General features: G+C 41.0%; 1 protein-coding gene and 1 long non-coding RNA gene across 2 annotated transcripts in view; one reads left to right on the forward strand and one right to left on the reverse strand.

Moving 5' to 3' along the window:
• LOC138848493 (uncharacterized) overlaps positions 1-13,510 on the forward strand; it is a 41,440-nt gene extending 27,930 nt beyond the window's left edge. Inside the window, exons 3-4 of the long non-coding RNA XR_011386325.1 lie at positions 9,145-9,318; positions 10,561-13,510. This is a non-coding gene — a long non-coding RNA (uncharacterized lncRNA). The remainder of the gene's footprint in view (positions 1-9,144; positions 9,319-10,560) is intronic.
• On the reverse strand, positions 1,477-19,425 carry LOC138848492 (disintegrin and metalloproteinase domain-containing protein 20-like). The gene is made up of 2 exons (XM_070068473.1): positions 19,271-19,425; positions 1,477-4,292 (listed from the first exon to the last, which is right to left on the reverse strand). The coding sequence occupies exon 2, from the start codon at positions 4,234-4,236 to the stop codon at positions 1,699-1,701; it is 2,538 nt and encodes an 845-aa protein (XP_069924574.1). The 5' UTR covers positions 4,237-4,292; positions 19,271-19,425; the 3' UTR covers positions 1,477-1,698.
• Positions 19,426-23,925: the final 4,500 nt, after the last annotated feature.

Raw genomic sequence — 23,925 nt, forward strand, 5'->3', positions numbered from 1 at the left:
AGAGAGGTCATCCATATGCTGGTTCACTCCCAAACTGGCCACAATGGCTGGAGGCTGCCCCGATCTGAAGCCAGGTACCAGGATCTTTTTCCAGGTCTCCCACACTTGTGCAGGGGCCCAAGCACTGTGGCCATCTTCCACTGCTTTCCCAGGCCATAGCAGAGCGCTGGATTGGAAGTGGAATAGCCAGGATTGAACCAGTGCCCAATTGGGATGCTGGTACTGCAGGCAGTGGCTTTTCCCGCTACGACACAGCTCTGGCTCTCAAAACACAGCTAATGTGTTTTGAGGAAACACGATCCTATATCGAAGCCCTCAAAAGGTCTACTTCATGAACCTTTTCCTGTGCAGCAACTAAGAAGATCTGTGCTTTCCCTTTCTCTCAGCAGAGATCCTTTTTCAGGCCAGGCCTCAACCTCAGGTACATCCAGCATCAGCGCATGTCCCAAGGAAAAAGGGCTGTCCATACTCAGCTTTTTTTAAAGTTGTTTTCCATGAAAAGTTTTAGTTCATCTAGTTCTCCTTGCTTCCAGAGCTCTCTGAAACTTTTAAAATATGTTTACTAAAGTTTAATTGGGATTTCTAGTTTCCCCCACCTGAGGGGAAATATTGTTATCTAAGGCTTATTAGTATCCTACACAGAATGCTAAACATCTTCTTATCCTGCTTTATAATCTGTGTTGCAAAGGGGTTGGCTGGCAAATGCCCTTATCCTCTGTTTATAGGTTCTGAAGATGTTTTATGTCTGTTTACATCATTCCCGATGACGGTAAAGTCCAGTGGTGAGAAAAATTAGATCTTCCTGCTGTCTGGTTCCTCCCTGTCCTCTTCACTATACCTTGGTGAGTTTTGTATCCATCAGAGATCAACCACAAAATGAGAACTTTCATTACTACGAGAAGCACTGGCAATCTAACTAGCAGGTGTAGTGATCACTGGAGTTCAATGGGAAGTGGTTGGGGTTGTTTGAACCTACTGCTTGGGAATTGAGTACAGCCAGCTTGATGGTGGGACCTTTGGAATTTGGCAGGGGCTCAGAGACCTGCGACTCAATCCTTAGGACGTGCTCTTTGGTGACTCCTAGGATACCTGGGGCTTACACTAATGCAGGTTCTGGAAGCTACTAAATATGTCTATACGTAGTGTTAATTTCCTGAGTGAAGGCTACGGCTGTAACCATGGAGAAAGCTGGTACTGAGACAACACTGAAACAGGTTTATAGTACCCGTCTAGCTTGTACTTTATAGGCAGAAACCAATGGGGGTCTGGCCAAGAAGAAATGCCAGTCATCATTTCCCATCCCTCGTGTGGCAAAACACGCAGGAGGCCAAACAGGAAAGAGGTTTGGAATACCGAGACAGAAAATGAACCCCGACCCACCCCATCTTGGTCACTGCCTTTGGTCAGGAGAAACAAAGAGACTAATTCCATGGAAAATAAGCCCTCAAAATTTCTTAAAGCAATGAGAAGTATGAATATACTAGGACTTCACCTTCATTTATTAGGTTTCATTTATGATTGAGATGACATAGTGGGTTTTAAAGGTTTTTCAAGTCTTTCTGCCACATGCAATGACATTTCTACTGCCAGGACAACAGAAAAAACAAATGTAAGGGAAATTCCAAAGGTCGGGGTTATTTTCAGTAAGTGTGAATCTTCCCCCTTTCATCTTAGGAGAATTAAGAGATTCTACTCTCCTTAAGGTGGAGCTGAAACACTCTGCGCTCCCTCGGGTGGTGGTCCAGCACCTGGTTCTCCCGGGGGTGGAGCTGCAGCTCCAGGTGTTTCTGCAGGTGGAGGAGCAGCTCCAGGCGTTTCCGTGGGTGGAGGAGCAGCTCCAGGCGTTTCCGCGGGTGGAGGAGCAGCTCCAGTGGTTTCCGCGGGTGGAGGCGCAGCTCCAGGCGTTTCCGCGGGTGGAGGAGCAGCTCCAGGCGTTTCCGGGGGTGGAGCTTCAGCTCCAGGCGTTTCTGGGGGTGGAGGAGCAGCTCCAGGGGTTCCCTCAGGTGGAGGAGCAGTTTTCTCTTTTTCCTCAGAGGATTTCTTCTTCTTCTTGCAAAGGAAACACAACATACATAAAAGCAAAAGCAATAATAAAATCAACAAAATAAGTAGCCAAATATAAAGGGCGCTTCTTTTTTGTTTTTTGCGTTTTCTTTTTTTACCAGGGGGTCCACTGTCAATACTACCTCCTATACCTTCTTCTTCACAGGTGGGTGGGTCCCACTTAGAGTCACAGTGGCAGTGGTCTTTGCTGTTACAGACTCCATGCTCATGGCAGAATTTAGGTGAACAAGTATATACTGGAGGTAACACAAAGGTGCACTTCCTGTTGACACATATAGAGTTTACATCACACTCTGTACCATCTTTCACATCACCAGTGTCAGCTATGGTCATCCCGAAGTGGTAGTCAGTGCCCCAACAAGAAGTGCCATTGATGTTAATCCAATGCACAGAAGTATGGTCTTCGTTCATGCTGATTGTTTTCACAGTGTCACACTGAATTCTCCCACACATAACATCTGTAGTATCACATGCTGTATATGATACGGTATCATTACCACAATTACCAAAACGATCACCACGGGTATTCATTTCACTGTAGCACACCTGCTTTGCATTCGTGGCTTCCTCGCCAAAAATTTGTTTGCACTGCCTCTCCCGGGAAGGGCAACTTTTGTTGTAGCAGTGGCTAGTTCCCATGCAAGTCTGTCCATTTCGTATGTAGACATCTTCTGGACACTCCGCTGATGTTCCGTTGCACCACTCTGGAAGATCACATTCATTTTCCTGTTTTCTACACATTTCCCCTATTTCCCTGAACTGGCAGTCCTTGCAACAAAGCCCAGAAGCACAGACAGCCCCAGGTTTCAGAGTACAGTTTGTAAAACAACAGGCATCTTGTTCACACTGCTTATAGGTTCCACAGTCACACTGCTCGTTTCCATCAACCATACCGTCCCCACATATGTATTTTGCGCGATGTGGTGTGTTGCGCATACAGGTTGTTTGTTGCATAATTATTAATAAAGAATTAATACTACAGTTGCTAAATGCTTCTGTCACACGATCAGTTGGAGACATTACACATGTGGGCCTCCCACATGTACATTTCCCTGTATCATGTGGGAAATTCAAATTATGACCAATCTCATGTGCCACAATAAGTACAAAATCAAGTAAGTCCTCATCTAATAAAAATTTAGTGGCTGAACAGCTATTCTGTTTGCATACACTTCCCGCCTTTGAATCAGCATTCAGCCAAGTCTTATAATACACCCAAATATGGGCAATATCATGTGGCATTCGGGCATCCAAATTCATCATCTTCCAATTGCAAAAATCATTTAGTATTCTACTCATAGATGTGTAATTTGGTAGGAGGTTTTGTTCATTCCAAATCTCCAATCCAACTAAAGCAATAAACACATCAATTTTATCAAAAACAGAATTTAGTTCATTCATCACGACTAATGCATCCTGTATCATCTGTGTGACATTGCCATTCCGGAAAAGGAATCGTGGATGGTCTTGAACCACTGCATATTCTAAATTCCATCTGTGGGTCCACATCCCCTCATAGTTTTCTTGCATAAGAGGGCGATTCTTACTGTCTTGAAACCCTAGTTGCTCTGCTATCTCTTCTGCTGATTGCCATTCCGTAGACTGGAATTCTGTCTCAATGTAATGTCGTCTATGAATCAGATGTTCATGTGTGGTAGAAAACTTTTTGGGCTTGATTTCATACAAAATGCCATTTATCTGTAGCATTCCTTGCAAGCCCCCAAAACAGGAGCTAAGAGCAACAGTGGATTCTGGCTGTCCTTCCACATAACCCTGATAGTGGCAGTCATCCTGGATAAAAGGCTGATCTTCATGGGGAGCTCCCTTGTCTGTGTAGGTGAACACAGGGAAGTGTCTGAATGACAAAAGCTTTCTGACCTTCATGTGGATAATGTGTCTCTGCCCTTCAATGTGCAGGCTATAGGAGAGCCAGCCTGGAGTCTTCATACCTTTCCCAGTGCCAGTTAACCTCAAGGGTATTACCACTTCTGAGTGCTTGTGCTGTTGAGAGTGCCCAATGTGGAGCCATCCAGAAAGAAAGAGACCCACTCCCAGCCAGAGTTTCAGGACAGTGAACCTCCCATGCAGCAGGACCTCAGCCACAGCCATGAGAGCAAAGCGAGGTAGGCAGGAGACACTGCAGGTCTTTGCCTCCCTTTGAGTTGGTTGCATTCAGCCTGAATTTAGTGGCGTTTCTTCTGACAGAGCCAATCCATCAGAGTAGAGAGCTGAAAGAACAAAGAAAAATCAGACAGAGTCAGGGGCAGCATTAAGAGTTGGGGAACATGGAGGAACAATGGGTGTATGTGTGTGTGTGTGTGTGTGTGAGTTAAAATTGATTTGTGTGTGGCTCAACACATGAGTCAATATGTGCGTTGGAGATGCTGTTAAAGATTGGTGACCCACACTCAGAATGTGGATATTCAAAACGATGACAGTTGGCTAAAGGTTGAGAAATACTGAACGTAGGTGAATGACACATGAATTTATTACACTGATGCCCAAATATACAAATATGAGGGAACTTCACAAAGATTATGGAAAGATAGAATTAAGAGATGTTTATTTTGGTGCAAAGATTTTGAAACACATCCTTAGTTGCTTTCATAACACACATTTGCCATCAGCCATTTGAGACCCCTCAGAAGTGTGGATATTTCTGCAATGAAAATTGTTAAATGGTCTTAAAGTAAAGGCAAAAGTATCTTATTCTAATGGGGGAATCTTTTATACATATTGACTTAGAATAAACATACATAGTTCTTCCTTTGAATTTCAGCTGAGAAGTTAGTCACATCACTGAGGAGATACATGTATAAAATATGCACTGTATATGTGTAATATTTTCTACTACGTACTTCTGTGCAACCAATAATTTCCTGTCCTGTGTTCATCTGATTTTGTTAAGATGCAAAATATCCAAGCACCAATTGTCATTCCAAAGTCATATGCCTTGTAATGGAGACTTTAATTCAATAAAACTATAAAGAGTAGTGTGAAAGGAGGGAGGAGTACCTTGGGATGATAGGTGTTACCCAAATATGCTTATATTTGATTATCTTCATAGGAATCCTACCATTTTTCCAAACCACTGGCCATATAAAATGAAAATGGTATCCAGCTAGCTGGAGAAGTAACAGTGGAAGATGGCAGAATGATGAAAATGAAACAAAGTACCTTTGTAAATGTTAAGGAAATCAGTGAACCCCCAAAGAAAGGATGAATGTCTGGGGTGAGGTAATGTTAGTGGGGCAAAGACATCAAGATAGCTGGCAGTGTAGGGTTAGAAAGTACCCACCTCCCGAGATTGATCTAGCAATGTATTTATCGAAAAATAAAATAAGATTCACATATATAATTCGTATAAAAACATATCAACAACAGTATGATCTCAGTAATACAAAGACAAATTTCATCACATTTTCTGAAAATAAAAAATCTGGTTCCAGCTCAGCACCTCTTTATCTATGCTGGTTTGTTGCTTTTCTCTTGAATCAAACATTCATAAAGGCACATAATCTGTAAACACTTTGTTGCAGACTTCATGAGCACAGATGGCTCATATAGGCCTAGATTAATTAATGGTGTGGAGTATGAATTTAGGAAAAGTGTTGGAAGAGAAATATACTTTATAATACCTTAAAATTACATCCAGTATTTTACAGATAAAGTGCTTTTTTCATTATTTACTGAGAGTACCCAGGTATTCATCGGGTTGCTAAAATAAAGACATTATTAAAATAATGAGACCAAGAACTACCAAGTTGTTTGAAAACAGAGAGAAAAGACACAGGAAAATGAGATCTACAATGAGGAATCTAAAATGCACTGATCAGTTCAGTTTCCCACGGTAGAAGACACAGAAAAGAACTATGGGGGTGCGGAGCCAAGATGGCAGAATAGTGAGGGCGCGCACTGATAGTCCGGGAGAAGATAGTTTAATAAAAGTGGAGTTACTGGAGTCTCAGGGAAAAGCTCGGGGAAAAAAATTGCAGAGGACTGTGAAAATCTGAGGGTGGGAGAGAGAACTCACGGTGTACACAAACTCAGTAAGTAACCTTGGCAACCCAGGGGGAGACTGCAGAGAAATTTGAGACCACACTGAGGGCTGCATAGACCCTTTGTGTGGTCCCTGGGGTAGAGCAGACGAATACCGACAGGGGCCAGATTTCATATATCGACTACCCTCAAATCCGTTCAGCTGTGCAGAATTACTGCCCTTCTGAGTCAAAAAGAAAAAAAAAAAAGAAAGAAAGAGAGAGCAAGAGCGAGAGAGAGAGAGAGAGAGAGAGAGAGAACAACCTGGGTGAGTCACCTTGGGCTCACCCTTAACCCTGAAGAACCAGAGCTCTCTGGCCACACCCATCACAGCCTCTAAGGATCCATCAAAAGCAGACAGTCCACTTAATCTAGAGTCATAGTATAAGGAGAAAAACCACTACAGCGAAGAAACCAAAGAATATCTCCACAAGGCCAAACAACAAACACAAAAATCAAGGAAACAAGAACAAGGAAGACACTATGATGCCCCAAATGAACAAGACACCCCAATTCGAGATTATGAAGATGATGAGATAGAAGAAGTGCAAGAAACGGATCTTAAAAATTTGATAAGAACATTAAGAAGTTCTCAAAAACAAATTCTTGAACTATAGAAATCCTTACTGGACAGGATAGAAAATCTCTCACGCGAAAATGAAATCTTAAGGAGGAATCAAAATGAAATGAAGCAACTAGTAGAACGTGAAACTGTGATAGTGAAGAGAAATCATAATGAGGAATTCAATAGATCAAATGACAAACACATTAGAGAGCCTTAAAAACAGAATAAGTGAAGCAGAAGAGAGAATATCGGACTTAGAAGACAGAGAACAGGAAAGTAGACAGTCAGACCAAAGAAAAGAAGAGGAAATTAGAAATCCAAAAAATACTATTAAAAATCCCAACATTTGGGTTCTGGGAGTTCCTGAAGGCATGGAGAGGGAGAAAGGATTAGAAGGCCTTTTTAGTGAGATACTAGCAGAAAATTTCCTGGGTTTGGAGAAGGACAGACACATCCTAGTACAGGAAGCTCAAAGTCAAAGGAATCACATAAACAAGACTAGTGTCTGAAAATACTAACTGATAGAATAAAAAAAAAAAAAAAAGGAGCGAACGATCCAACATGGGAAGCAGGATACACAGCAGACTCATAGAATGGCAGATGTCCTAAACAACACTATGGCCTCAGAATCAGCCCTTAAGGCATTTGGATCTGGCTGAAGAGCCCATGAGAGTATTTCAGGCATGGAAAGCCAAGACACTCTGGCAAAAAAAAAAAAAAAAAAATGACCTAAATGAAAGATCTCTGCGAGTGATATCCCAGTGGAAAGAACAGGTCATCAAAGAAGGAGGTACCTTTCTCTGAAGGGAGGAGAGAACTTCCACTTTGACTATGACCTTGTCTAAATATGATCAGAGTTGGCGAACTCAAAAGGCTTCCATAGCCTTGGAAACTCATGACAAGAGCCTAGGGTGATTACTGATGCCATAAACAAGAGTGTCAATTGTTAAGTCAACAACAGGAGTCACTGTGCACTTACTCCTCATGTAAGATCTCTGTCCTTAATGTGCTGTACATTGTGATTTAATGCTATAACTAGTACTCAAACAGTATTTTTCACTTTATGTTTTTGTGTGGTTGCAAACTGTTGAAATCTTTACTTAATATATACTAAATTGATCTTCTGTATATAAAGAGAATTGAAAATGAATCTTGATGTGAATGGAAGGGGAGAGGGAGCGGGAGATGGGAGGGTTGTGGGTTGGAGGGAAGTTATGGGGGCAGGGAAAGCCACTGTAATCCGTAAGCTGTACTTTGGAAATGTATATTCATTAAATAAAAGTTAAAAAAAAAAGAACTGTGTCAAATTTGGCAGCTTGACTCATTTATCCTTGGCTTTTCTTGTAAGTGAATGAAAAATTGACCGCTTCTCTGCAAAATCCCTTTCTTGTCTCTTAGGGAATCTTGTTTTTGTGAAATGCAGCATCAGTTTCATGTCTACCCATACTTCATTATGTTGAGCTCTGTGGTCCTATGTAATTCTACAAAAATTTCTCTGTGAACAATGTGTGAAGGCAGCAGAGTGTCAGATCTCCATTCCCAGAATTCCTGTTTACCATACAGACCAGGTGGTTTTTTTTTTTTAACTTTTGCTTTGATTACCAAAGCTACTTTCAAACCTTTGAACTGATGGACAACTTGATTATGCTATTATTTACCTTTCCTCCTGATTCTTAACACCAACCCCTGAAATCAATCCTGTACCAGCTAACAAAGCTGGGTCTGATTTAGTGCTTTCTTCTCTGCTAAATTTGTCCATATATTAACTGTCTTTAGCAAGCTTGAGGACTCCTAGTGCCTAGTTTTCCTTTTTTCCCTTACAATTAATCTTCAGTGATCTTTAGCTATCTAACCATATCTGTGACCTGTTTTGTGTCACTCTTGATAACCCTAACTCTGCTGTGTTAGTACTTAATTATCACACATTCTTAATTGAAGCTCAATTGTCAAACCAAAACTAGAAGATTGAAATAATTCTTCCCTTTGCCCCAGTTTTCAAGTTCACAACCTGCACCTTTCATTTCTTTAGCTGAGCTCTAGACTCGATGGTTTCAATCATGTTGACCAAAGTCCTCATCTAACACTGGATTATTCCTTGTGACTGCTTTTGTCTGTCCTCCAACACATTGCAAAGTTTCTGGGAAAATAAGTCACAGGGTCTAGTTAGGGAGGGAGCATAAAATGAGGTAACACAAACAGGGAAAGTTAGCTTGACACCTCAGTCCGCTGTAGGAAGTCATACAGATACTTGGTTCACACACACCCCTGCTTTTAATAATGTGTGCTTTCCTGTCCATGTTGCTTTTTAACTACATGATTTTCTAGATTTCCTGGTGAATACATAGTACCCTCAGTTGAAAATTGATGTTGTCTTTGTTTTTTGCAAGTTGTGATTGCTGAGTTTCAACAATGGTCATATATGTTGTATAGCCACAAATTCACACATCAGGTATTTTCTCCACTCTTTATTGTTGCAGATAAGTGATAGGAGATGTGTTTCTAGCCATCCATGCTCCCAGTCATTAATGTGACAAGAGTGCCTTGATTGCTTGGGTCATTAAATAAAATAAAGAGAAGTCTTCATAAAATACCAAGAGTCCTCGAGAGGAAAATTCATCAGAAGAAATTTCTGTGCACAACCACTCTGAATTGTGAGTAAAATTATGATGTGCTGCCTTTGTTTCCATTTCTCTCTTCATAAATGTTGGGTAATTTTTATTGAATATGAAGTTTTTCTGTGATAGAAGAGGTTATTTCCTAATAATGTAGACTGTTGAGAGTGAACTTAACCAATATCTATCTGTGAGAATTTATTCCCAGGTCCTCAACTTGCACATAGGTAATAAGGCAACAAACTTGTTGCAGTTAACATAGCACACCACAAATGTGTAGGAATGAAACAGAAATCTTGTGATCTGATTGTTGCTTTTACCCTTGAAATACTCCTGCAGAACTGTGGTCTGTTTTTCACTTGTTGAATATTATGGCTAGTGTTGCATTAAGCCTGTGATTATAAATTAGATTGAAATTAAGTTTTTGCTAAAATTAAAGAAATAAAAAGAAAGTTCAGAAGGAGATTGAGAGAGAGAGACAGAAAGACAGGTGGGAAAATATGGTTATCCTCTTAGAATTCTACCTATGAAATACAGGAAATCTGAAACACTTATATATTTTTTTCTATTAACACCTTTTATTCAGTTTTTAGCCATACTAGAGAAAATGAAACTTGTTAGATTTTTCAGTGGCAACTTTTCTACACCAGAAGGTCATGACTCTCATAGAACAATTGGATTTTTCTTGCCTTCAAAAAGTTTATCAAATCCTGTATATCTCACAGGTTTCTGGAACATGTAGAAAATAAGAAATATTCCAATGAATGAAACATACCAAATGTCAGTAATAAGCAAGACACATTCCTTTGGGGAAATGGCTATTTTTAAAAAATTGAGCCAGAATGTCTTTGCACTCACAGTACTATTTTGTGCAGTGACTCCAAAGACCATAGACTAAGAGAATACAACATTTTGATTAATAATTTGGTGTGATTCTGTGTTAGCAAAGACTTCAAAGGAGGCTGTCATACATCATTTTCTATAAACAGTGCTTTCTTTTTCCCACAGTTTATTCAGATAAATCAAACTCTTTAGCCTCCTTGCCTCCTGCCTTCTCCTATATACATTCCAATGTGTTCGTTTTAAAACTATTGGTATTATCATAGCTAAAAAAATTTTTGAGGTCCTGAACCAAGTAAGTAGAGTGGAACAGGAAGTAATAAAGGGCATGAATACTTTGCAAAGAACGCTTTACAAAGAGTGTGTGTGTGAATATGTGTGAATTCATGCAAGCACTAGTACTGATGCTTCTACCTTTTTTTAAATTGATCTTTACTTCAGAGATAGAAAGACAAAGAGGGATACGAGAGATGTTTTCCAACTGCTGGTTTAGTCCCCAAATATCCAGAAAACTCCTGGATCGCCAGGCTGCATGACTTTGATTTACATGGTGGAGAAAACTGCTGTCTGTCAGAAAAAACAAAATCACAGTTGTGAAGAGAGGTGAGTCTTTGGTGTAGCAATTCAGATGCCACTTGGGACTCCTGCATCCCATACAAGATTGCCTGGGCTTAAATTCTGCCTCTGAATCCTGATTCCAGGTTTCTGCCAGTTCAAGCACCTGAGACACCACTGGTGATGACTCAAGTACTTGAGTACTTTCCCTCCCCTTTGAGACGTGAATGGAGTTCATGCCTCTTGACGCTGGCCTGCCCCAGCCCTGGCTGTTGCAAGCATTTGGGGAGTGATCCAATGGATATAGCTCTTTCAAAATAATAGACTGATAATAAAAAATTAGTGGAAGAATGTTAGGTCACAAGTAAATTGACTAACCCTGATTTTCAGTAATGCCAGTGTGGGAAGACTGCATTTAGTAGGTTAGCAGTGGTAAAACCATGGAAATAAGTTCAGTTCCTTATGATCCTTGAGAGTTTACTATGGGACCGATGCGGTCAGTGGTATCTGAATTTTGTATCTGTCAGTGCCTTTCCATTGCCCCTCTACCTCAGGGAGCCCCGTTCTGCACCTTTTCCCTCTTTGGACTTTCTCTCTAGCTTTCACCACAGCTAGTGCTTAAGGAAACAGTGGGGGGCATGGTGGCTTTAATCTCTGCCATTTGTTGAATAGAGCTGCCATAACAAATAATGCACAATGGATAGAAATTTATTCTTTCATGATTCTGGAGGGGAGAGGTCCAATATCACAGGGACATCCTGCATTTGGAGTTGCTCAGGAAGGATCTGTTTCGGACTTCGCCCCAAGAATCTGGCTAGTCTGTTGGTTTGTGGTTCCAGAAACGCTAGTCTTCACCTGTGATTCTGCCTTTATCTAAATTTCCCCTTTTACAAGGGCACAGACTTACGCAAGAGTGACAGACAGGGAGGGAGAGACAGAAAGAGATCTACCATCCACTGAGTCACCCTCAAAATGGCTGCAATGGCTGGAGCTGGGCCCATCTGATGCCAGGAGTAAGGAGCCTCTTCCGGGCATCACAGATGGGTGCAGGGGCCCAAGCACTTGGGCCATCTTCCACTGCTTTCCCCGTCACATTAGCAGTGAGCTGGATCAGAAATGAAGCAGACTAGAAACAGTGCCCATGTGGCATATCCATGATGCAAGCAGCAGCTTAAGCAGACATGCCAGTGCACCAGCCCCCAAATTAGTAAATGTTAATACAGGAGTCTTTAAGTGTCAGGCATTCAATAGGAAATCACAAACAATGAAATAGTCATCCATAAAGCTTGGGTCTTAAAATACGGGGTAATCTGAAATGAACAATTCAAAAGGAGAAAAGGCAAAATTCACCACAGTGCCACGTATTGAATAGGATCCATCATGGATTCAAATTAAAGTCATTTCACTGACTTTGATGGAGAGGTACACTGGACCAAGCTTCTCCTAGAATATATTTGGCAATTACTGCTCCATTTGCTTTTAGGTTCACATGTGTTGAAAAGAGGATGAAGTCTGTCTCTGATTCACCTGTACTCAGCTCATCCAAATGTAGTGCTGTAGGAGCCACTTGATTTTGGAGCAGTTTCCCTGCCATCTTTTAGCCTTTTGGAACTAAACTCAGAGGCAGAATTGGGTAATGTTAAACAGGATAATTATTTTAAGCTGTGTGAAGGGTTGCCCTGAGCTCATGTGACCTCAAAGATTTCACTGTGCTATCACGGGGATGATGGAAGCAGTACAAAATATTCAGCCAAATGCATTGTCATTCCTTCTGCTCATTCCCTTTTTTGCTTCCATTGTTTTTCCAGAGAAACTGAAGCAATTTGATGTGCTAGGGGAAACCTGTTATCTCCTGAAGGAACAGAATGCATGTGATGGAGTTTCTCTCTAGTTCTTAACGTAAATCATCATGCCAGTTAGTTAGGGAGTCAAGTGTCTCTCGTTGCTAGTTCTGGGTCAGAATTTATTCAGGGGATTTTTGCCAGAGTTTGATTGCTGTCTGTAGTTTCTTGGCTGGAGTACTGGCTCCATGAAGGCAGTGACTGTGCTCCTCAGTCTGGGATTCCGACATCTGGCACAGCACCTGGCTGGTCTCATCAAGGTGGCAGGCACCCTGTCTTTATTCCTTGTGTCTTCTTCAAGTGAAAGATGCGAGTTTATCTGAAGAAGGCATGCTTGGGGATTCAGAGAGGTGTAGCAGTGACTCTCACATGAGATTTTGCAGAGGATTTAAAAATTTTAACTGCCCAGGTCATTTCATCCTGAACAAATTTTCAGTCTTTCTTTTTTATAAAATATGTATTCATTTATTTGAAAATCAGAGCCACAGGGACACATGGACAGAGCGAGAGATTGAGAGACACAGAGACAGAGAGGCAGAGAGAGAGAGAGAGAGAGAGAGATCTTCCTTAAAGTTCCTCACTCCCCAAGTGGCTGCAACAACCAGTGCTGGTTCAGTCCAGAGCTAGGAGCCAGGAGCTTCATTTCTCTTTTCCTTACAGGTGCCAGGGACAGGGACCCATGCACTTGGGCCATCTTCCACTGCATTTGCCAAGGAGCCAGCACTGTAGTGTGGTGGGTAAAGACATCACCTGCAGTGCCAGCATCCCATATGAACGCTAGTTCAAGACCTGGTTGCTCCACTTTCAATCCAGCTTATTGTGATAGCCCGGGAAAGCAGTAGAACATAGCCCAAGTATTTGTGTGCCTGCACCTGTGTGGGAGATCTGGGAGAAGCTCCTGACTCATGTGGCCACTTGGGGAGTGAACCAGCAGATGGAAGACCATTCTCTCTCTGTCTCTTCTGCCTCTGTCTCTCTGTACCTCTGCCTTTTAAATAAATACATCTGGGAGGAAGAGAGACAGAGAGGGACAGGGAGAGAGACAGAGAGGGAGAGGAAGAGAGAGAGGGAGAGGGAGAGGGAGAATGAACTTCTGATCGGAAGTGGAGCATCCAGGACATGAATTGGGATGGTAGCATCACAGGCTGTGGCTCTATCCATTATGCCACAGCACCAGCCTCTCAGTCTTTCAGGCCACTCTGTTGCAGTCAAAATGAGACTCAGAAGTTACCAAATAAAAACTGCATTGGACATCTTACAGTGACATCCTACACTGCAACCTGGAAGTTTCTCCCTCAAAGACAACGTGTGAGGACCAGGGTTTTCTCAGTCATTTCTTCAACCTTGCATGCTGGCTGGAGTTCAAACCCAGAACCAACAGTTGTCCCTGTATATGGAACTTTTAGGTAAAACTGTCTAAAATATGTAATTACCAATTTGTTCGCTTTTCTCCATCAGGCTTATTCCATAGTTAACTCCGCCATTTAAAAAAAAGATTTATTTATTTTATTTGAAAGGCAATTATATATATAATTATAAATTATATTTATATTATATAATGTAATTATATAATTATAAATATATATATATAAATATATTGCGTGCGAGAGAGAGAGAGCGAGCGAGCACTGGGTCAGGCCAATGCCAGGAACCTCTTCCAGTTCTCCCACATTGGTACAGGGCACAAGCACTTGGGCCATCCTTCACTGCTTTCCAACACGCATTAGCAGGGAGCTAGATCAGAAGTGAAACAGCCAGGAATCAACCAGGATCCATATAGGATGTGGGTGTTGCAGGCAGCGGCTTAACCCACTACATCATGCACTGAACCTGATGTCGTCATTATTTTACAATGTCTTCTAATGGTGATTTTGTCATTAATTCCCACTATTTTTGAAAATGAAGTTACATTTGACAACAAGACACAGAAAAGTATTAAGTCCCAGATTCCCACATATGTGTTTTCATATATTTAAATACACACATATATGCATTCTCATATATTTCGTTTCCCTCTACTCCCCACTGTTTTGAATAAAAGCAGTGCATACTATCTGGTATCCTAATTTTTCACCTTTCTTAATATGCACTTTTATTTATGTATTTGTTTTGGAAACCAGAGAGAGCGTGCTGTCCCATCTGTTGGTTCTCTCCTAAAGGGACAACAATGCCTGGCATGGGTCCAGGCTGAAGGCAGGGGCTAGGGACTCCATCCATGTCACCCATACAGATGGCAGAAACCCAACTACTTGAGCCAAATTCGGCTGCCTCCCAGGAAATGCATTAGTAAGAAGCTAGAATTGGGAGTGGAGCCAGAATGCAAACACAGATCCTTGGGTATGGGTTGTGGGCATCTTATCTGTTAGGCTAAACACACTCCCTCCAACTGGAAAGTATTTACATTCTGCTACTTTATTTTTATCATCACATTTAATGACAGCTGGCATGTCACTGAGCACACGTGTTTTTGATGTTACTCATTCTTTCATGTGCTCTGGAAAATTAGATTATTTCCTTTTTTTTTTTTTTTTTTTTTTTTTTTGCTAAGCAATAATACCATGAACAACTTCAGGCATATAGCTTGCTCCTTGTTTATAGTTAGAAGTCCCCAAAGAAAGATTTCTCTATAAAATGTTTGAGTAAAACATAAATGGTTTGAATAAAGCTTCTTCCAAGCTGTCCTCCAGTAGAATGTATCTCTTCATCTCTGCTTCTTCCTGTCCAGTTTTGCTTATTACCCTGTTGGGTTTCTTTTTACCATTCTATTTTGAAACAGTTATAGATCCACTGAAAGTTTGAAGAAATGAACAACCTTCACTCAGCCTCTCCCAGTGTAAACATCTTGCACAACAGTTGCAAACGTTGGCATGACTGACAACAAACCCAGGATTTTACGTTAGTACAGTCCACAACACTTGTGCCTATTTCATTAAACAGACAGTTGTATGTGAGCGTGTGTGCATGTGTGTTCCCGCATAACGTCATGTAATTTCATCAGGTGTAGCTTCACATGACCACCGCCACAATCAAGATCCTTTCCTGGCCGGCGCCGCGGCTCACTAGGCTAATCCTCCGCCTAGCGGCGCCGGCACACCGGGTTCTAGTCCCGGTCGGGGCGCCGGATTCTGTCCCGGTTGCCCCTCTTCCAGGCCAGCTCTCTGCTGTGGCCAGGGAGTGCAGTGGAGGATGGCCCAAGTGCTTGGGCCCTGCACCCCATGGGAGACCAGGAAAAGCACCTGGCTCCTGGCTCCTGCCATCGGATCAGCGCGGTGCGCCGGCCGCAGCGCGCCGGCCGCGGCGGCCATTGGAGGGTGAACCAACGGCAAAGGAAGACCTTTCTCTCTGTCTCTCTCTCTCACTGTCCACTCTGCCTGTCAAAAAAAAAAAAATCCTTTCCTTTCCCCCACAAGATTCTTCCTATTACCCATTTACAGCCAAGCCACAGCTCCTCCTCCATCCTTAATGCCTGTCAGCTGCTAATCTTGTTTTCTGTTTCTATAAATTATTCCGTGATTATTCAATAGGTGAAATACTGTAATACTTGTCCCACTGAGATTTTTTTCTTCACCATGTATAATTCATTGTTCATCCATGTTGTTTCTTCTATCAGCAGTTTGTACCCCTTAACAAGTGGTAGTCCATGGCATACATATTGCAGTTTGTTTAGCTGTTTACTTGCTAAAGAACAGTAGGAATTCTAGTTTGAGGCTATAGTGAATAAAACTACTGTAAATCACATTCATGATTCTTCACTCAAGAAAAAGTTTTCGTATCTCAGGGCTACATGCTGAAGAGTGCAATTGCTGAGTTGTAGGGCAATTGTGTGGTTAGTTCTTGTGTGTTTAGCTAGTTTTTTAAGACCTTGCCCAACTGTTAAGTGGCTCTAGCATTTAACACTTCTACCGATAGTATATGAGTGCTCCAGGTTTTCTGCGTCCTCTCCAGCCTTTTCTCTATCACGGCTTTTTGTTTCAGTTTCAGCCATTCTGATGTTTTACAGATTGATATTGTGTTAGGATATAAATGTTCTTTTCTTAATGGGTAATATTGACCATATTGTTGTGTGCTGCTTTGCTGTCTGTGTAGCCTCATTTTGAAATATCTATTCATATCCTTTATTTCCTAATCCAGCTTTTAAAATTTTCGGTTTTGAGAGTCCTTTATGTATCTTAAATACAAGTTCTTGCTTAGACATGTGATTTGCAGCTATTTTCTCCGTATCATTAATTATAATTTTCATCTTTTTAAGCAAGGGCTTTCACAGAAGATTTCAATTGTGACAAACACACCACTTTGTCCTTTTATGAATCATGCTAAGTCTAAGAAGTCTTTGTGTACCTGTAGTTCTCAAAGACTCTATCCTATTAGTCTTAGAAGGTTTTTTGAGGGTTTAATTTTTTAATTTACAATTTTAAAGATACAAAGAGAACATATTTTATGTGCTTTACAGATAGAATTCAGAGAATATAATGATACTTTCTTTCCTCCCATTTTCCTCGCCTCCCTTCCCCTTGGTATATTTTTAAGTTTTGTGATAATCTATTTTTAAATCTATAGTCAAAAGGCTCAAGGTGCCACTAAATAAAGAGTTCAATGAGTAAAAATAGATGGGCCATTGTTCAGCAGGAATGTAGAGTAGGCTATAAACAATTGAAAAATCCAAAGACATGAATTTTGCTCCTCTATAAGAAATTTTAGCTGTATAGTAAGTAATAGATACCATAGAAAATGTGACTTTTTTTCTTTTTGAGTCAACTTATTTCACTCAGCATAATGATCTCCTAGTAAAAGCACAAAAGAAATTAAAAAACAAATGGTAAGAATATTTACAGAAAAATGTCAGGACCAAGTCATTACTGATCAACAATAAACTTCAATGTAAATGACCTAACTATTCCAATTAAAAGAAACAGACTGATTGAATGGATTAAAAAACATGATCCAGGCCGGCGCCGTGGCTCACTAGGCTAATCATCTGCCTTGCAGCGCCGGCACACCAGATTCTAGTCCTGGTCGGGGCGCCGGATTGTGTCCCGGTTGCCCCTCTTCCAGGCCAGCTCTCTGCTGTGGCCAGGGAGTGCAGTGGAGGATGGCCCAAGTCCTTGGGCCCTGCACCTGCATGGGAGACCAGGAGAAGCACCTGGCTCCTGGCTTCAGATCAGCGCGGTGCGCTGGCCTCAGCGCTCTGGCCGCGGCGGCCATTGGAGGGTGAACCAACGGCAAAAGGAAGACCTTTCTCTCTGTCTCTCTCTCTCACTGTCCACTCTGCCTGTCAAAAAAAAAAAAAAAATCATGATCCATCCATATGCTGCCTACAAGAAACACACTTCATCAACAAAGGTACACACAGACTGATAGTGAAAGAGTCTAAGAAGAGACTGCATGCAAGTGGAAATGTAAAAAAATGAGAAGTAGCCGAACATCAGACAAAATAGACCTAAAGACAAAGACTGTGAAAAGAGACAAACAAGGTTATTATGCAGTGATGAAAGGATCAGTTTAACAGGAAGCTGTGACTATAGTAAATGTATTTGACCCAGTGCTGCAGCACGTGGCTATTTAAAGCAAATGTTAGTGACTCTAAAGGGAGACATAGGCTCCAATACAATAATACTGGGTAACTTCAACACCCGCTTTCATCAGTGGCAGATCAACTGCACCAAAAAATTCAACAAAGAAACAACAGAGCTAATCTGCAGTATTGACCAAATGTATCTAATTGTTATCTACAGAGCATGTCCTCCCACAGCTACAGAATACACATTCTAGAACTTTCTCTGGGATGGATCACATGCTAGGACATAACACAAGTATGAACAAATTTTTAAATAATTTAAATATTACCATGTATCTTCTCTGACAACAATACAATGAAGCTAGAAATTAACAACTTAAGAAATCCCTATGTAGTCTGTGAACACATGGAAACTGAACAGCATGCTCTTGAAATGAACACTGGGTCTTGGAAGAAATGAAAGGAGAAATCAAAAAATTATTAGAGATAAATAAATATGAAAACACAACATATCAAAGCTTATGGGATGGAGCAGTGTTAAGAGGAAAGGTTCTAGCAACTTTTGTCTCCATCAAGAAATTGGAAAGGCATCAAATAAATGATCTAACAATGGATTTAAAGATCTAGAAAAGCAAGAACAAACCAAACCCCAAATTAGTGTGAAGAAACACATAATTAAAATTAGTGTGAAGAAATAAACAAATTGAAACAGTAAATGATACAAGAGGTCAGTGAAATGAAGAGCTGGCGTTTTCCTAAAAAAGGAAAAGAAAATTGATACCGTATAGGCCAAACGAATAAAAAGGTGGTTTGTGGATACCAAAATTAATAAAATCAGAATTTAAGAAAGGAGGTGTTACAACAGATACCAGAGAAATTAAAAGAATCATCAGGAAATACTACAAGCAGCTATGTGCTAACAAGGCAGAAAATCTAGAAGAATGTATAGATTTCAGGACATACCCAATTTACCAAAATTGAGACATGAAAATACAGAAATCCTAAATAGACCAATTACCAAGATGGAGATGAATCAACTTATTAGAGCATCAAGTGACAAAATTGACATAATTTTACTGTTCCTTTTAGATGAGTTTTTCCTTGAAGATATAGGAGGGGACGCTTGAGTTCTTTTATTCACCCAGATGTTAAGTAAGATCATGTGTTTGTCTGCATTCTGTTAGTACAACAAAATATCCAAGACTGAGTACTTAGGAAACTGGCAGATTTGTTGACTCACAGTTCTGGAGGTCCTCAGGCTGGGTATCTGCTTCTGCTCAAGTCTGTTGAGGACTTCATGCAGATGGCATCATAGTGGTGGGATTCTGTGTGAATGATGTCACAAGAGATCTGAAATGCAGGTGGGGCTGGGGAGGCAGGCTCATGCTCTTCGTATGTAACACCTTACTCTGGGGAGAACAAAGTCCACGAGACCAGCAGTATCCCCTTCCAAAGGTGTTGGTCCCAGTGACCTAACTGCCTTCCACGAGGCCCCACTTTGTAAAGATCCCACGACACAGAGCCCCAGGCCTCTAGCACATGAACCCGTATCGGAAAAAACACATGCAAACCATAGCAAGTTGCAAGGACTTAGTCTCCTTATAATTGATGTCAAATACCAACATAAAATACTTTGAAAAAGTGCTAACAGAGAAAATGATTATAAGTTAAATAGATAATTTAATTTTTAAAGATTTTTTTTTATTTGAAAGTCAGAGTTACACAGAGAGAGAAGGAGAGGCAGAGAGAGAGAGAGAGAAGTCTTCCATCCAGTGGTTCCCTCCCTAATTCGGAACAATGGCATGAGTTGCGCCAATCCGAAGCCAGGAGCCAGGAGTCAGGAGCTTCTTTGGGGTCTCCCACACAGGTACATGGGCCCAAGGACTCGGGTCATCTTCTACTGCTTTCTCAGGCCGTAGCAGAGAGCTGGATGGGAAGTGGAGCAGCTGGGACTCGAACTGGCACCCAAATGGGATGCCGGCCCTGCAGGTGGTGGCTTTACCCTCTATGCCACAGTGCTGGCCCCAAATATATAATTTGTAATACATAAATATATACTTAAGTTTTCTAAGCTATGTTTAGAGGCCTTGAGGTAAGGTATTAACATATCAGATATCCCAATTCAAACCTGCACAACCATAATCAGAGATCTATTGGGTAATAAAAGGCTAGAAACAAAAAGAACCCATGGTAATAAACCTGTTTCTCATGGTGTAGAAATTAGTATTCTGAAACTAATTTACATGAATAGTGGTTTGAACAAATAATTCAGTTGTAGAAATTGGGAACCTAATTTCTTAGTCTCAGACAACAAATTAAAAATAAGAGATTAGATTGAACCTTGTGGTTCTGGATTTGAGTCTGAAATATCAGCAGGAACTCTTGGCTACTTGAATATTCATGCAAATAGATACAGAAATATTTCTGACCTATGGGTTAGTGCATGAGTGGGCACAGATGCCATAGACTGGGTCAGTTGCAGTAACACCCCAATAGCAACAAAGGCACTCAGTGCTCAGGTATTAGTTCTCAAATATTATCCTCCAATCAAAGGAAGCAGTGATCCTTGGAGAAAAAACTGATTCTAGGACTGGGACAGGGAAAATAGATGATGAGTCTGGAGCACACTAATTACAGAAAGGAATCTAGTGTTAATGAGAAGGAAGAATCAGAAGAGAAGGAGTCATAGCAAAAGGATACGTGAGGGACTGGTGCTGTGGCATAGCATACAAAGCTGCCACCTGTGGTACCGACATCCCATTTGGGCACCACGTAGAGTCTTGGACGCTCAACTTCTGATGCAGCTCCCTGCTGATGCATCTGGGAGAGCAGTGGAGGATGCCCCAAGTGCTTGAGCTCCTGCACGCACATGGGTGACCCAGAGGAAGTTCCTGGCTCCTGGCTTCAAACCAGCCCAGCTCCAACCCTTTTGGACATTTAGGGAGTGAACCAGCCAATGGAAGGTTTCTCTCTATGAGATAGCGTGGTCATCTGGGAGATTTAGCTTTACTTTTCTGAGGAATCGCCATAGTGTTTTCCATAATAGTTGTACCAATTGGCATTCCCTCCACCCATGTATTAGAGAACCCTTTTCTCCACATCCTTGCCACCATTTTCTATTTTTTGATCCCTGGATAATAGCCACTCCATCTAGGGTGAGGTGGGACCACATTATGGTTTTTATATGCATTTCCCTGGTTTCTAGTGACATTGAACATCTTTCTTCCATTTCTCTGTTGGCCACTTGCATTTCATCTTTGAAAACGGCCCCTTCCTATCCTTTGCCTGTTCTCCCATTCTGTCAGTTACCTCTTAACTTTGTTGACTGTTTCCTGTGTGATCTCACTTGTTTATTTTTTTTCCTCTGATTGCCTGTGTTTCTGGAGTCTTATCCAAGAAGTCGTTGCCTAGTCCAGTATATTACAGTGTTACCCTGTGTTTCCCACTAGGAATGTGATGATTCTGGATGTTGAATTTCGATTCTTGATCTTTTCTCAGTTGATTTTTGTGTAGGCTGTAAAATAGTTCTGCATATGAAGATCCTATTGTCCGACATCATTTGTAGGGGACACTTTCTTTCCCTCAAGAAATTATTTGAGCTTGTTTGTCAGCGATTTGTTGGTTGTAGATACATGGGTTAATTTCTGGGGTTTGCATTCTGTTCCATTGCTCCATTTTTGTGCGGGGACTAGGCTGTTTTGTTTATGACAGGCCTGTAGTTGGTCTTGAAACCTGGTCTTGTGATGCCCCAGCTTGTGTTTTCATTGTTGAAGATTTCGTTGAGGACTTGGGGTCTTTTGTGTTTCTGTATGAATTTTAGTGTGTTGCTTCTAGTTCTGTAAAAAAAATGTCCTTGGTTTTTTGATAAGGATCACATTGCATCTCAGATTTCTTTGGTAGTGTCTCTATATTGTCCCCCTCCAAGGTATTCTTATAAAAATTAAGTTACTCTGGGATAATCATGAAGATACATCATGTGACCAATCCAAATTTAAAGAAATTCTATGAAATATCTCAAAGTTTGAAGGTCATAGAAAACAGGGGAAACAATTAGAAAGGATTTTATAGCAGAGGAGATGAAAAGGAGACAAAACAGCTAAATGCAGTGTGATATCCTGGATTATATCCTGAAAAAGAACAGTTATTTTCTGAAATGAAATCCAAATAATCTCTGGTTTAGTTAATGGTGTTTCCAGTTTTTGTCATGTGTCGTGGCTGATTAGCATGTTAACATTAGGAAAAACTGAAGAGGACAGATATAATCTTTGCGAATTTTCTGTGAATGTAAAAGTATTCCAAAAATTTTTAAAATATTTTTGTCAATAAATAGGAATAAGATTGCAAGATGTCCATTTCATTATTATACTTTTTTGTACACTACACTAACTCTCACATATCAGAGAATAGATATGATATTTGTCAATTCTTGGGACAGGCTTATTTCACTAAGCTTTTTTGATTGTTGTTTATGCTCCTGTGGAACGGTAGTCTTTCTACTTTTTAATTGTTGAATATTACGGTTAGTGATGTATTAAACCTGTGATTATAGAGTGGATTAAAATTATGTTTTTGTAAAAATTAAAGGAAAAAAGAAGAGAAGGAGGGTAGTTGAGGGAGGGAGAGAGGGGAGGAGGAAAGTATAGTTATCTTCTTGGATTTATACCTGTGAAATGCATAAAATTTGTTCTCTTTATATGAATGAAAAGTTTTTAAAGTATAAATTGATCTGTCAAGTGAAAAATAAAATAATTTTTAAAAAGTGAAAAAAGCAATAATACTGATACACACTGTAAGTTGGTTGAGCCTTGAATATATTAAATAAAAAACTATCCATAAAAAGCCTTGTATTATTTTATGATTCCATTGATAGGAAATGTCCAGAATAGGCAAATATATAGAGACAGATAGTAGGTAGTGATGGCCTAGAGAACAGTTAAAGGAGGAAGAGACATCATTGCTAATGGGTACTGATTTTTTAGAGATGATAGAATGTTCTTTTTTTTTTTTTTTGACAGGCAGAATTAGACAGTGAGAGAGAGGCAGAGAGAAAGGTCTTCCTTCTGTTGGTTCACCCCCCAAAAATGGCCGCTTCGACTGGTGCGCTGCGCCGAGATAGAATGTTCTAAAACATATTGTGATGATGCTCACATAACTCTCAGAATATACTCAGAAACATTCAAGTGAATGCTCTAAATATGTGAATTACTGTATCAATAATGCTAGCATTTAAAATAGGAGAGAGTATGGGCAAGTGCTATGACATAGTGGGATAAGCTTCCACCTGTGGCACCAGCATCCCATATGGGTGCAAGTTCCTGTCTGGCTGCTCCTCTTCCAAGCCAGCGCTCTGCTTTTGGCCTGGGTAATCAATGGAAGATGGCCCAAGTGCTTGGGCCTGTGTGGGAGACCAGGAAGAAGCTCCTGGCTCCTGGCTTCCGATCAGCCCAGCTGGGGCCATTGTGGGCTAACTGGGGAGTGAACCAGCAGATGGAAGACCTCTCTTCCTGTCTGTGCCTCTCTCTCTCTGTAACTCTGCCTCTCAAATAAATAAATAAAATATTTGAAAAACATGTAAATTGGGGCTGGCTCTGTGGTATAGTGGGTAAAGCCGCTGCCTGCACTGCAGGCATCCCATGTGGGTGCTGTTTCTTGTCCTGGCTGTTCCATTTCTGATCTAGCTCTCTGCTATGGCCTGGGAAAGCAGTGAAAGATGGGCCAAGTCTTGGGCCCCTGCACCTGCGTGGGAGACCTGGAAGAGGTTCCTGGCTCCTGACTTCGGATCAGCGCAGCTCCAGCCATTCTGGACATCTGGGGAGTGAACCAGTGAATGAAAGACCTCTCTGTTTCTCTCTGCCTCTGCCTCTGCCTCTGTGTAACTCTTTCTTTCAAACAAAT

Source organism: Oryctolagus cuniculus, chromosome 2, assembly GCF_964237555.1.
Source record: "Oryctolagus cuniculus chromosome 2, mOryCun1.1, whole genome shotgun sequence".
Classification (NCBI taxonomy): Eukaryota; Metazoa; Chordata; class Mammalia; order Lagomorpha; family Leporidae; genus Oryctolagus; species Oryctolagus cuniculus.